We start from the raw sequence: 14767 nt of genomic DNA, 5'->3' as shown, positions 1-14767 counted from the left end.
ATTAACCAGGTTTAGCTCATTAGCTCTGACAAACCAATTCACCCATGTCAACCTCCGCCCCATGCATCCATCCCCGCTCCTGCATGACAGTAAAAAATGCACTCTAATGCCAGAAGTCAGAGTGAAATATCACCTCTATGTTATCACAGTACATTGGAGACATATCCTGCAATGAAATGAACCAAAGAAGTGACAATCATTTCTCACCTTAATGAATGAAAGGTTGCAAATGATTAGATGTGCACCCTTACTTTGATTAAATGGTTTGACTTTGTACTTAGTTCTGGCTTTTGTTTTGCTTTCATGCACCTAAAACATGTAGTGGTAGCTTTAAACAACAGCACATTGTTTAAAATGTATGTTTAAGTGCATAGCTGATTTTTGGTGCAACAGGTATCTTTGTTTTGTTTTGCAAACCTCTACAATATTCTCACATTTCATCACCACCTGTTTCCTTTCCCAGCCTGCCTTCTTCTTTCGTTTCTTCACCTTCTCTTGTCTTTTGACCTCATAACCTGATTTTCTCCTTCCAATCGGTTTACCTACCTCCTCTCGCCTCACTCCCTCTCCCTGCCTCCCTCTCTCTCTCCCTCTCCTTCCCTCTCTATTTCCATCTTTGAGCTTTATCCCTTCATCCCTTATCTCCTTCATCCCCTACAATCCTCATCTGTTCTTCACTGTGGAGGAAGGGACACAGAAAGAGAGAGTTTCTCACAAGTAAGCTGCTATCAGTCTGCCAGGGGAGAGCGTCAGAGGAGCCAGCGAGCAGGTTGTGCACCCTGGGATTGTGGAATCTAAAAGAGCTCAAAGGGGAAGGCAGAGCCGGAGGTGTCTGGGACTAGGAGCTGCACAGGTGCAGAATAACAGAAGGGAACCACATTGTGTATTGAAAAGGTGAGATTTCTTCTCTGCTTCTTTAAATTCTTCAGGTGCTTCCTGGACAACGTTTGGAGCTGCATCATCTTACTTTGTGAGATTTTATAAAAAGGACATTAAATTCCACAAGCAGGAAGTGGACTTATCCATTGGTGTGCAACACAGGAAACAAATGGGAAACTGGTATATAAGTGGGATTCTTTATCTGGACATGGCAAAGCTTTTTGTGGGTATGCAGTGATTTTAAAGACGCATTAGCTTTCCTTCAATGTTGAATTATGGAAAGTTGAAATTCAGCAACCACTTCTTAATGCATGAAGTCTACTCCACTCTTATATTTTTAAAGCTTATGTTAAAGCTTTTTGAATGTCATAGAATTAGTCCTTGGGTACAATTGCATCCAAAGTAATGGTTCCTTAAACCCTTTGAAGGTGATCTTTGGATTGTAGGGTCGCTGCCAAAGAGGATTGGTGCCTCAGGTGTGGCAGCAGTAAGCTGCAGCCTGATCTTTCGCACAAGGCCAAACCTCATCCAGCTCACTTAGTCGGCAGATTTCGATGCTGCAGGTGATATTGCTTGGGTTGCTATTGCAAACAGGGATTTTCTGTTTTACTGGTGCACAACTCAATTGCTTTTAGCTTTAGAAAATGGTTTTCCTTGAGAGCACAAATGCACCATCATGTGTGTTAAGTAAGAGAAAGGGACAGTAGTGGAGGAGCCGGTGATGTTTTACTACAACACACCCTCCACATCTCCCACTGTCCATAGTACCCTCCCTCCTTCTCTCTCTGATCCTGAGGTAAAGAGCAGTCAGTAATCGGATGACAGGAGATTTCACTGGTAAAGCTTCCCTTAAGATCTCCTGCCGGGATTTAAAGCCCTGTAGCCACCCTGACTAACTCCGCCCACCACCACCACCAGCAGCACCTCTGACCCTCCCATATCCTCCACCACACCACTGTATGTAGGCCTCACCCTGAACATTTAACTGTACTGTTAAACTGATTTGATTCTGATTTATTCATTTGTGCAAGACACAATTTGATTGGACTGCAACTTTCAATCGTCAAATATTCTTTAGATTGAATTTTTTCTGTCAGTTTGCCAAGGTGACATCTCATGGATAATTGGTATGTCCATTAAATATTTGAAACATAGAGATATCAAATGTGTAATGATGTGACTCTGCAAACTACTCCTCACAATTGAGAAGCTGGAACTTGGCAATATTTGGTATTCCTGCGTGATCTATTTATTTAAGATTAATAATTTGTTAATTTTGTATTTTTTTTTGTATCTTGCTTGTCTCCCAGCACATTAAGTTTTGAATCACATGTTAAAAAAGTAATAAAATGGTTAATAACAGGAAGAAAGGGGTTTAAACTAATATAGAGCATTTAGATAACAAATCGTTTTGGTCAATTACTATGTTGTGTAACATGTTAAACATTTTGTCATGTATGTATAGCTTGCATGAGATGTTCCATATTAAACTGTCAGAAAAGTATAATAAGTTTTGAAAGAGTTTCCTTGCGAATAAGCAGAATTGTGCACAGAGTTAATTGGGGTTAAATGAGTCATGTGTATCCTATTACTGCTATTAATATTCTGCACGAAGGGCTGGAGAGGAAAATTATGTTGTTGTAAAGGAACCAGCCAGTTAGAAAACACAGAAAGGACATTAAAAAGCAGGAGTAAAAGGCTTAGAAAAAAATGTGACCTTCAATGAACATTAAGGTGGAAGTCCTTGTAGATTGCTAAGAGACTGAGCTAACAAGCCCCTTAAAGAGATGACCTTTCAAATCTGAAAAAACAAGAAAGCTAATCACAAAAGTTTTTTGGTTTTATTTCTATTGCTTTAGATCTCTCAAAATAAACCCTAAAGCACCACCAAAACATGAGTATACATTGAGTCAAATTACTCAAAGTAAGGGCAAGTAAAAATTAAAGAGGAGTTTGGGGAATTTGTAGAGATTTTTGATTGATGTCAACTCTGATAATGAGTTTATTAACTATATAACTCATAATAATACTTGTATATCACTGCATGTATTGTAACAACACATTGGTGAGGTTTTAGCTCTTTCATCTCTTCTTGGCCTCCTTCCTTTCCTTCCTTGTGTTTTTTTACTTCTCTTCCCTTGAAGCTATCATTTGTGTTTGTGTAATTTTCCTTCCTGTCTTCCCTACAATGAACATCATATCTGTCCTTAAATCTTCCCATGTCTTATACCATATCTTTCCATCCCTTTACACTCAATATATCCTAGATGGACCAGTGGGGGAGCAAATAGTATTACAACTTTGGTTTAGGGAGGAATTAAACCAGTCAGGTATGTGTCTAATCTTTGCTGTAGACTTGGTGGTGTAACGGCGACCTAAGTGTTCCAGATCAAAGTATCAAGGTCACAGAGTGATGCAAATCCTGCTCACTGCATCTCTGCGTAACGTGATGTGCTGCAGGAGTTTGAAAATAGTCATTTACTTCAGGAGTTTTTGTTGGTTGATACTTTATCAACACCTTTTCTTTCGTTCTTCATTCCCATCCTCTTCCTTTGTCCCTCTTTCCTTTTTCAGAGTGACAGTTTATTTTCTCCGTCAGTAATATCCCCAAACAACCGTCGCCATGGCTTCAGAGAAAGCTGAAATGGATTCACTGAAAAAGGAGTGCGATGGCCTCCGTACACAGATTGAGGTGAGCAGCCCCCATACTTCCTGTAGAGGTTTCTTCCGATATGTCCTGTGAAAACAACATATCGCTTTAAAACATCCCTCTTTTCTCACATGTAACAATGTATTTTATATTATTCAATAGGTTTTAAAATGGTTAATCTAATATAAAACTAGAAGAACATTTCCACCGATTAAGACACAGTTTGAAAATCTCAAAATCATCCAAATCCGAGACACATGTTTTCTATTGGACAGAGAAAATAATAAGTCAACCTTGTTGGCTAGTACCCTTACTACTAGAACTATTATTAATACATGTTAAACTGATAGTAATGCTATTCATGTCATTTTAACAGTGACTGTTGTACAAGTTGTCAATATTATTGGAAGTTGTTCTGGATGAATACCAAATGAGTTTTAAACCTTTAAGAAATTGTGGTTTATAAACATTATTTTGATGGCTATTTTGTAGTTGGTTGTAGTTAAGTGAAAAATAAATACTTTGTCTACTTTATTTAGATAGCTAATAGGCTACTTTGTTTTTGGTGAAAATAGGTTAGGGTAATCTGTCTATGTAATGTTTGAAGATGTTATACAGGATTTGGTAATAATAAAAAAAATCATTAATTAAATAGGCCATATAAAATGTTTAACATTTGCTAACTCTAACCCTAACTGTTAATAAATAGTGTACTAATGTTATCAGGATGTAGTTGTTCTCCCCTTGAGTTAGTTCATATTCCACATACTAATACTCAAATGGCATTTTTATGATTTTAATCTTTTTAATTATCATTTAGTTGTTTGATACTTTGTCTGACGAGTTACCCTAACATGTAATTCTCTATTTGACCACCAGGCGGCCCGTAAGGCTGTGAATGACGGCAGCATGTCATCAGCAGCAGGATCAGCAACTGATGTAGGCCGTGTGCAGCTGAAGCTCAGGAAATCCCTCAAAGGTCACCTGGCCAAAATCTATTCCATGCACTGGGCCACTGATTCTAGGTGAGGAGGGGGGAACAGGAGCCTTTTCAACATAACACATCGAGAGGGAACCAACCCCAATTTCTTTTTTAAACATACAGTTTATTCCCATGGTCTAAGGACTCCAGAAAAAATAGAAATACAGTTAAATACTAACACCCAAATTTAAACTGAGATATTTAAAACTCAAATGTGTGATTTTTGCAACTGAGAATAATACATGAAAAAAACGAATATGGGTCAGGTAAAAAAAAGTTTCAATTGAGTTTGAGACTCACGTTTCTGCGTTTAAGAGAAAGTAGCTTAAGTTTACAAAAAAATATTCATACCATAACAACACACTAAAACAATTGAGCTTAGGTTGTGTTCCCCTTTAAAGTTGGATAAAATGTTTCCACCTGTCAGTTTTAAGAAAGCTCAGGCAGAACCAATAACCTGTAGGCCCTATTATGCATGAGAGAGTGACAGTGAGCTAGCATGCAAAGTACCAGACACTGAAACTTGACTGAGGTATTATCTTTATTTATTTGAAAGTTACAGACTAGATGGGGTAGCTTAAATATGGAAGATTCAGAAAGACAACATGTCGAAAAAGATATTCTAACTACAACTGAATTTGTCCAGCTGTCATATCATTTATAAAAAAGACACAGATGATGTCATAAGTAGTGAATGTCATGAGTAAAGTTTTTTCCAACATTTTTGGAGCTCAAAAAATTGTATCCAGTCAGAGATAATAGATTACTGCTCTTTAATATTTTATAAAACGTAACTACTATCTCGTCCCTCCCACAGGTCAATGGTCAGTGCATCACAGGATGGAAAGCTTCTTGTCTGGGACACCTTCTCAGGGAACAAGGTACGATTGCAGACTCGATGTAATATTAATGTTATGACAAATGTGCTGACACACTGACATCCAGTGGAAGAGGAAGTACACTGAAAAAATGTGGTTGAAGGCAATAATATTGAGTTTAAATAAAACATGTAGGTTAAACTCAATATCATTGCTTTCAATTAACCTAATACAATTGTGTGTAATCTGTTGATATACTATATTTAGTTCATTTTTTTCAGTTTACACAGATGCTATACTTATTTAAAAATGCTGATACTTCACTGTAAAAACACTGTGGTGCTAGTATACATCCTGCATTAAAAATGTCACTTGAGTGCGTAAACAGTAAAATGTTCTTGTAATATTTAAGTACAATCAAATCAGCTGTCTTATTGTATTTGTGTAAGGCTGTGTTGTCTTGATGTTCTTGATATTCTTGATATTAGGTTTAGTGCTTTGATTCTTGGTTCTTTGCTAAGGAAGGGAAGTTATTCTCTGATCAGGATTTTTGAATATCAGTGTTTAAGGTGAAGGAGTTGATCTGAGCCTGTGATTGGTCGGGTTGGTTTGCCCTTCCTGTAGGAGCTTCTAATCCTCAAATAATTTGATTAGTCTGGATTTTAGCAGTGAGATAAGTCATGTCAGGGATGGTTTAACTTCTGCTTGTCAAGAATAAAGTCATGATGGGAAGATTGACTGATTTTCACGCTTGAGTATTAGGGTCAGGCATAAGGGGAAAGAATTAAAGGATGAATACATTTTCTCAAATTAAATAAGCTAAAAATATCAAGAATAAAGAAAAACTTTCAGCTTTAATGCCAGCCATTAAATACGGAAGGTTTTAATTTATGTCTATAATGTCTTTTTGATTTAAAGTTATAAATATAAAATTATAGTTTTAAATATTGAGAATAATGTAAAAATGTGAAAAATAATAATAATTCAAGATCAAAAAGAAACATTTGAGAATAAACCTGACAACTGAACTCCATTCTCAAAATTTGTATTTGATTCTCAAAATAAAACTTGCATAATGCTTTTTTTTTTTCCTTTGTCCTGTTGCTTTTGGTTCAAATTGTATCTACACTGATTTGAAGTAGCCCATGCAACACTGAAATTTATGGGAGGCTTTAAACCAACCAAACTACATTTTCACTCCCCAGATGGTTGCTGTCCCACTAAAGTCTGCTTGGGTGATGAGTGTTGCCTTCGCCCCCTCTGGAAACCTGGTGGCCAGCGGTGGTCTGGACAACATGTGCACAGTGTACAACATCAAGTCTGCCAGCCCCAAGACCCTCAGGGAGCTGGATGCACACACAGGTTAGGATCCAACACTCGCCGGCCGCATTTTAACAGATACTCAACTTGTTATTAAAAAGCATACAAAGAAATGATTTGAAGTAAGATCAGACCCTGACGTTGTCTTCCCTCCTAGGTTACCTGGCTTGCTGCCGTTTCCTTAGCGACACTGAGATCCTGACAGCCTCCGGTGACACTACCTGGTGAGTAAATCAGTTACAAAATATATTATGGTTAGTTAAATTTACTGCAAACGCATTGGAAACATCAACAAAATTATATGTCTTTTTTGGCTGTAGCTATAACTTATTAATGCCCGACATCAAACATTGTCCTGTGTTCCCATTTAAGGAAAAAATCTGAAACAAAAATGTGTATTTCACACATGATCAAATAAGTTCTTTATTAAAACTTGAAGAAAACCTTCCAAAAACTGGCATTTTAAATTAATTGTCGTATAAAAAAAGAGACCTGGTAATTTTTTAAAGAATTTGCAGATAAGGATGATCAGACAATCTTCCCAAAAATGTGGCTGATCTTTTTTTTCTTTCTCTGCCATCAATGCTCTCCCTCTCTCTCCTCTCCAGCTGTCTGTGGGACTTGGAGACTGGCAAGCAGAAGATCATCTTCACCAACCACATTGGAGACTGCATGTCTCTGGCCCTCTCCCAAGACGAGAGAACCTTCGTCTCCGGAGCCTGTGACTCTCTGGCCAAGCTGTGGGACCTGAGGGAAGGCACCTGCAAGCAGACCTTCTCTGGACACACCAGCGACATCAACGCTATCAATGTGAGGAAGCCAAGAAGCATCACACACACTGGCACCTGAAATCACTTTTATGTTATATCACTAACCTGATCACTAACCTGCTGTTGGTTTAGCTAAACGATTGCTTGCAACACTTCCTAGGATAACACAGTTTACTGGGGTTACAAAATATCTTTCATAAAGATCTGAATCGTAGTCTAAAACACGCTGCCCATGACCCCTAAGGGGTCCTCAGCACTCCTGCAAATATAAATGTGAGCTAGCTAACTACTGTAAAGCACCTATCCAAACTAAACTAAATTGATGTATTGATTTTCTGTTAAGTTAAGTATTGCATACACTGTTAAAAAGTGAGATGGCATTTTAGGCTGGCCTTTAAATTCTCTTCTTTTCTCCTTGCCGGCAGTTCTTCCCCAGTGGAAATGCCTTCATCACAGGCTCCGACGACTGCTCCTGCAAGATGTACGACCTGCGCTCTGACCAGGAAGTGATCGGCTACCAGGACACAAGCTTGAATGCAGGCGTCACGTCTTTGGCTCTCTCCAACTCAGGCCGCCTTATCTTTGCTGGCTACGATGACTTCAACTGCCACATCTGGGACTCAATGAAGGGAGAGAAAGTTGGTGAGTTGGCTGGACTTATTTGGAATTTTTAAAGATACCTTTTTTTTAAAGTCACTGAAAAAGGTTTAAATCTACTTTCAGACCGAGAAATGTCCTGTAGAGGTTTTAGAATAGAGGTTAATATTAGTGTATAAAGGGAAGTCGCTCTCCTTTCCTTCACTATCTTCTTTTTTTTGCAAACTGTCTCCCCTTTCCTTTCCTATGCTTTCCTTTCCTTTCCTTTCTTTTAATACCCTCGATTCCTCTACTCTTTCTCTTCCAGGTGTGCTGTCCGGCCACGACAACAGGGTGAGCTGCACCGGTGTCCCTGGTGACGGTATGGGTGTCTGCACAGGATCCTGGGACAGCTTCCTCAAACTGTGGAACTAAAGCGCCCCGGAAAAACACCGGACGAGAGAGAGTAGGAGGAGGAGGAGGAGAGGAAGATGAGGAAAGGGAGAGTAAAAGTGTGGAGATGGGAGGAGGAGAGGAGAGGAAAGTAAACCTGGAGACGAGTGAGGTTGGGGGATGCAGATGTTTGAGCACAGATCTTTCTCTCTTTCTCTCTCCCTCTCTGTTTCTTCCTCATTCATGTATGCAAAATATGAGAGGTTGCGAGTGAGTCACGTTGTATAAATGGCATCAGGTAAACAGTGCACGATGCATCCCGCTGTATGTACAAGAGAGTTTTATTGTTGGCGGGACTATTCAAACACTGATAATATAAAAAAATAAACATAAAAGAGCACATTAATCAAAAGTGATTACAGAGCAGAAGCTCCTATTGAAAATCAATTAAACGCATATAGATTTTTGACAATAAAAAAGAAAGAACACTTGAAAATAAGACTGTAGGCGTACAGATTTATTTTTATTATTGTCGGTGACCTGTAAAAGAGCCCTGCACTTATTTAGATCAAAGATTGATATGTACATTTATTTGTATTTTATAGTTAACACATTAGGATGGAGAGTCGATGTACAGTGTCTTTATTTTTTCTGTACTTTATTTTTGTTTTGGGCTGCACATATCCGGTGTATGTGTGTACGGTAGAGCTGCCATTTTCCTCCTGCTAACCACCAGCAGACTTTGATCCAACATGGCCGCTGCTGTTTCCCTGTCTCAACATGGAAAATCCAATGTGGTACCCAGAGAAATTAAGCTTTGAAGGTGGAGCCAGGCTAGCAGGCTGTGAGAAGGTCCAACCTGTAAAAACATTCTGTAAAGACCCGTAACTTCATTTTAATCCCCTGGGTTCAGCTGCATTTTGTAGTACTTTTACACAAAAGACGAAATGTTTGTTGAAGATCTTTCTAATAAACATAGAATTCTGCATTAACACCATGTCCGAGTCGGTGTGTTTGTGAGTGGTAATTTCTGTGGGATGATCTTAAATATGTTGTGAAATAATTACAATGATTATTAATTATTATCTACATGTACATATAGGAAATGGTGGGTTTTTTCCCCCCTGCAGGTGCAGCTCTTGAGCTCTGGTGGACAAATTAGTCTGCAGGGAAGTTTCATTTGCCAGGTCATTGCACAGCAGCAGCATGACTCACAGCTGCACACTGCAGCAGGCGGACATGCAAATGTTAATGCATCGCCTGACTATACAGCAATACAGCAGAATAGATGTCATTGTAATAATACCACCATGACAATAAGACACTATCATCTCCGTCACAGAGCAAACCAATGTGACTGAACATCTGATGTTCCAGAATATAAAAAATACTTTTTTCCAAATGAATGCATTTTCCATTTAAAAGCAAATACAAGAGGCATGTGTGTATCATCACAGCGTTCATGTTGTTCTAAAATGTTCTAGATTTGTTCTGTAAGTTTAATTTTAGGGTTAGGCTTTCAAGAAAGTCCTAGCCAAGATTGGTTAGGGTTAGGGTTAGGTTAAAACTAGAATCGGGAAAATATCATGGTCACAATTAGAACATCATCACTAAAAACAGAGTGGTCTGCTTCTCGCTCATTAAGAAGTACTTTAAAATTTGTGTTAGCTGGTTCCAGCAAAATCCAGCAGTGTAACTAAACGCCCTTTTCCCCAGCTTGGTGTGAACTTAATGGAGCAGACCATCCTCATCCTCCTTGACCTCATTGCAGCTTTCGACACCATCAACCACATCATTCTCCTCTCCCGACCCGAAACCTCCCCCAACATCACTGGCACTGCACTCTCCTGGCTACAGTCTTACCTCACAAACTGACAGCAATTCATCAACATCAACACCTGCACCTCCCCCCCTGCTCCCCTGCCCAAAGGTGTCCCCCAGGGTTCGGTGCTTGGTCCTCTCCTCTTCATCCTCTACCTCCTTCCCCTCGGTAATATCATACACCGCCATGGCATCCACTTCCACTGCTACGCTGATGAGGTGCAACTTTACATCTCAACTAAATCCATCACCACTTCAACCATCTCAACTCTCACCAACTGCCTCACTGACATAAAATCCTGAATACAGAACAACTTCCTCAAACTCAACTGTGATAAATCTGACATGGTCATCATCGGTCCCAAATCCCTCACCAAAAACAATAACAACCTATCCCTAGCAGCGTAACTAAACGCCCTTTTCCCCAGCTTGGTATGAACTTAATGGACAGTTAGCAGAGTCCTCAGAATATAGCCTAAGGGTTCCTGTACTTTTCCGACGGACGTAAATATGCAACTAAGGCAGGAGAACATCAAGAAAAGCCTAATATATAAGGGTATTCCAATGCTTATTTCTATGGGTGGTCAGAGCAGACCATCCAACCCGAGCATACAAGCAGCAATTTAAACAAATCTCTCAGTAAAGGAAAACATCTGATCAAATATTCTGGTTGATCACATATACATTAGTTTACACGTGAGCATACTTTGCACAGTTGGCTAAAATAACTGCAGCATCACTGTCATTACTCACTTTTTGCACCATGTATATCATATCCAGCAAATAAAATTGTGTTCAGAAATCATTCAGACATCCTCAATTTCACATTTAGTTTTGAGGCAACCATGGGCCAAATAATTGTTCTCCATTAATTTACCTCAATGCCAATTCATGACGATGTGAAAGCTAAATTTCAGAAGTGTTTGCAAAACGTTTTAAAAAGCTAAAATGTGACATTGACATTAGTGTTCAGGCCCTTAACTGTGACACGAATTGAGCTCAGGTGCATTTCACTTCCTCCTGATCATCTTTAAAAGGTTAATGATGATAATAACAGCAAACCTGCCACAGAATTCCTGGAATTGCTACAATACTTCAATTTCACCCAGCACATCAACTTCCCCACTCACTGCCATGGACACATTCTGGATCTGGTCTGCTCAAATCGTCTAACAATTCATCAACTCTCCAGCCTCAACCTCAACATCTCTGATCATCTGACCATCACTATGGAAATTGACATACCAGTCCCTGCCCACAAAGAAAAATGTCAAATACGCTTCAGAAACATAAAATCTCTCTCCCCTAACGCTCTCTCTGCTGCCATCTCTACAATATTATCCGCTGCCCCCCCACTGATGTCTGATACTCCTTCTGATCGTGTGCACTTCTACAACAACACACTCTCCTCCTGTCTCGACCAGCTGGCTCCCATAAAAAATCAAAACGGTCATGTTCACTCACTCCGCTTCCTGGTACATTCCTGAACTCCACACAATGAAATCCCGAAAACGCCAACTTGAAAGACTCTGCAAGAAAACCGGATTAACAGTACATCACCAAATATACACAGACTACCTGCAAGAATACAAAACTGCCCTCAACAACACTCAGTCCGCCTACTACTCCCAACTCATTCACTACAGCTCCTCCAACCCAAAGGCTCTATTCTCCACCATTCACAAACTCCTGAAACCAAGTGAAACCACCACAAAATCCTTTACAACCGACAAGTGCAACTCCTTCCTCTCATTTTTTCACAGCAACCTGAACACCTCATCTGCACCTTCCGCCTCCACCCTCCACTCACCCCCCCTTCACCACTCAGACTCTGTCTCAGTTCTCCCCTGTTTCCCCGACTGAGTTCTCCAATACCATGACTAGCATGAAAACCTCCACCTGCATCCTGGATCCCATCCCCTCCCATCTCGTAAAGAACGGTCTGTCTAAAATACACGTGTAGCCTCCATCCAACTCAAAGCCCACCTCAACTCCAACGACCTGTTTGAACCCTTTCAATCTGGCTTCCGATCACAACACAGCACAGAAACAGCCCTACTCAAAATCACCAACGATCTCCTCCTCACTTCAGACTCTGGGCACCTCAGCATCCTCATCCTCCTTGACCTCATTGCAGCTTTCGACACCATCTACCACATCATTCTCCTCTCCCGACCCGAAACCTCCCCCAACATCACTGGCACTGCACTCTCCTGGCTACAGTCTTACCTCACAAACCGACAGCAATTCATCAACATCAACAACTGCACCTCCCCCTCTGCTGCCCTGCCCCAAGGTGTCCCCCAGGGTTCGGTGCTTGGTCCTCTCCTCTTCATCCTCTACCTGCCTTCCCCTCGGTAATATCATACACCGCCATGGCATCCACTTCCACTGCTACGCTGATGATGTGCAACTTTACATCTCAACTAAATCCATCACCACTTCAACCATCTCAACTCTCACCAACTGCCTCACTGACATAAAATCCTGGATACAGAACAACTTCCTCAAACTCAACTGTGATAAATCTGACATGGTCATCATCGGTCGCAAATCCCTCACTGAAAACAATAACAACCTATCCCTCACCATCGACAACACCATGCTGACTGCCTCCCCTCACATCCGAAACTTTGGAGTCATCTTCGACAGCAACCTCTCCTTTGAGAACCACATCAAGCACATCACCAAAACTGTCTTCTTCCACCTCAAAAATATATCCCGTCTCCGCTTATCAGTCTCCTTCTCTGCTGCCGAAACCCTGATCCATGCCTTCATCTCATCCAGACTGGACTACTGCAACAGCATCCTCTATGGTACACCATCCAGACTCCTCAATAAACTCCAGTACATCCAGAACTCAGCCGCCCGTCTCCTCACCCACACCCGCTCCCGTGACCACATCCCCCCTGTCCTGCAGAACCTCCACTGGCTCCCCGTCCCACAACGCATCCACTTCAAGATCCTTCTTCTCACCCACAAAGCCCTCCATCACCAGGCCCCCTCCTACCTTACAGACCTGCTTCAGCACCACACTCCTTCCCGCAGCCTCCGCTCGTCAGACGCAAATCTCCTCTCACCTCCTCCCAGGACCAAACTCCGGACCTGGGGGGACAGAACCTTTTCTGTCGTTGCCCCCCTCCCTCTGGAACTCACTCCCCAAAACATCCGTGACTGCCCTGACCTCACCGTTTTTAAATCCCAGATCAAAACTCACCTTTTCAAAACTGCTTTTAAACTGTACATGAGTGTTGTGTTTTAGAAGTGTGTTGTTTTAATTATGTTTTTATGAATTGTATCTCTGTAAAGTGTCTTTGAGTTTTTAGAAAAGCGCTATACAAATAAAATGTATTATTATTATTATTATTATTATTAGCATTATTATTATTATTATTATTATTATTAGTAGTAGTATTATTAGTATTATTAGTATTATTAGCATTATTATTATTATTATTATTATTATTATTAATATTATTAATAAACTTGAGGGAAGTCCAGCTGTGGTAAATTAAACTGATTGGTTGTGATTAGTAAAGGCACACACTTGTTTGCACAAAGCCATGAGGTGGAAGGACCTTGAAATGAACCCAGAAATAGCACATCACTCTGGCATTTGTTTGTTTTTTTAGCATGCTGTGGGTGTACGTCATAATCTGAGAATTGGTGGATATTTCCAGGCCTGTATCATACATTTCAATCAATCAATCAATCAAAGTGTATTTATATAGCCCAATGTCGTACATTTTACCACTACTCAGGTCCACGACTTAGGACCACGACTCAGGACCACAGCAGCAGGTACAGCCACGACTCAGGTACCCGGCGTAAACAGACATCAAAAATACATTTCAGGGAAGCAGGGTTATTTGGAACATGAGAGTACACAGGTAGAGTGAGAGAGAAGAAAGAAGTAAGGTGTCCCCCGACAGTCTAAGCTTGTAGCAGCTAAACTAGGGGTTGAATCTAGTTAGCCCTTAGCTTTTTCAAAAGGACGGTTTTAAGAGCACTCTTACAAATGGATGGAGTGTCTACCACCCTAACACAAACTGGAAGTTGATTCTACAGAGGAGGAGCTTGATAGCAAAAGGCTCTACATTTAGATTTTTTTATTTTGTTATCTAAATTTAACAACCGTAGGCACTGGGTTATTTAGGGTTTTTATTGGTATTGAAATGGTCATTCAAATGGCACTGACATATTTAAGAAAAGCGATGTAAGATTTTAAAATAAGATATGTCGCAAAACAATAGCAAAATGACAAATTACCTACACTACACATGCATTAGATTATAAAGTATTCTGTTGAAGTTGTATGGAAAATATAAAGGAAAGACAACATTTTTATGACATTTAATTATTAGTTATTACAATAAAAAGAAATGTATAGGAAAATGTCACAGTCGAGAAGAGATGGACTGACTCTAAACTAAATTAAACACACTTTCCCCTAGAATAAAAATAGTGCCCCAATAAAAGTCAGTCCACTGGGGTTGTCATACTTCCTTGTAACAACAGATGGCGCTAATGCAATGTGCAGTGTGACTCTTAACAAACA

The 14767-nt window shown here is 40.1% G+C and overlaps 1 protein-coding gene across 2 annotated transcripts; it reads left to right on the top strand.

Moving 5' to 3' along the window:
- The first annotated feature begins 643 nt into the window (after positions 1–643).
- gnb3b (guanine nucleotide binding protein (G protein), beta polypeptide 3b) lies at positions 644–9380 on the top strand. Of its 2 annotated transcripts, none has more exons than XM_063898528.1 (9): positions 644–894; positions 3454–3571; positions 4409–4554; positions 5329–5392; positions 6535–6691; positions 6807–6873; positions 7258–7459; positions 7845–8061; positions 8324–9380. In XM_063898528.1, exons 2-9 carry the CDS (start codon positions 3503–3505, stop codon positions 8428–8430), a joined length of 1029 nt encoding a protein of 342 aa, XP_063754598.1. In that variant the 5' UTR covers positions 644–894; positions 3454–3502; the 3' UTR covers positions 8431–9380. The 2 variants fall into 2 exon arrangements, with proteins under 2 accessions (XP_063754598.1, XP_063754599.1); XM_063898529.1 differs by lacking the exon at positions 644–894 and adding an exon at positions 1804–2006.
- Positions 9381–14767: the final 5387 nt, after the last annotated feature.

The sequence above is a fragment of the Eleginops maclovinus genome, chromosome 13 (assembly GCF_036324505.1).
Source record: "Eleginops maclovinus isolate JMC-PN-2008 ecotype Puerto Natales chromosome 13, JC_Emac_rtc_rv5, whole genome shotgun sequence".
Lineage (NCBI taxonomy): Eukaryota > Metazoa > Chordata > Actinopteri > Perciformes > Eleginopidae > Eleginops > Eleginops maclovinus.
This window is presented reverse-complemented; position numbering and strand designations above follow the sequence as displayed.

Bases quoted from the DNA above. Each gene is read 5' to 3' on its own strand.
- gnb3b (XM_063898528.1), top strand. From the start codon at position 3,503: ATGGCTTCAGAGAAAGCTGAAATGGATTCACTGAAAAAGGAGTGCGAT. The intron at 3,572-4,408 runs GTGAGCAGCCCC...TTTGACCACCAG, and splicing joins GCCTCCGTACACAGATTGAG to GCGGCCCGTAAGGCTGTGAA. The intron at 6,692-6,806 runs GTTAGGATCCAA...CTTCCCTCCTAG, and splicing joins GGAGCTGGATGCACACACAG to GTTACCTGGCTTGCTGCCGT.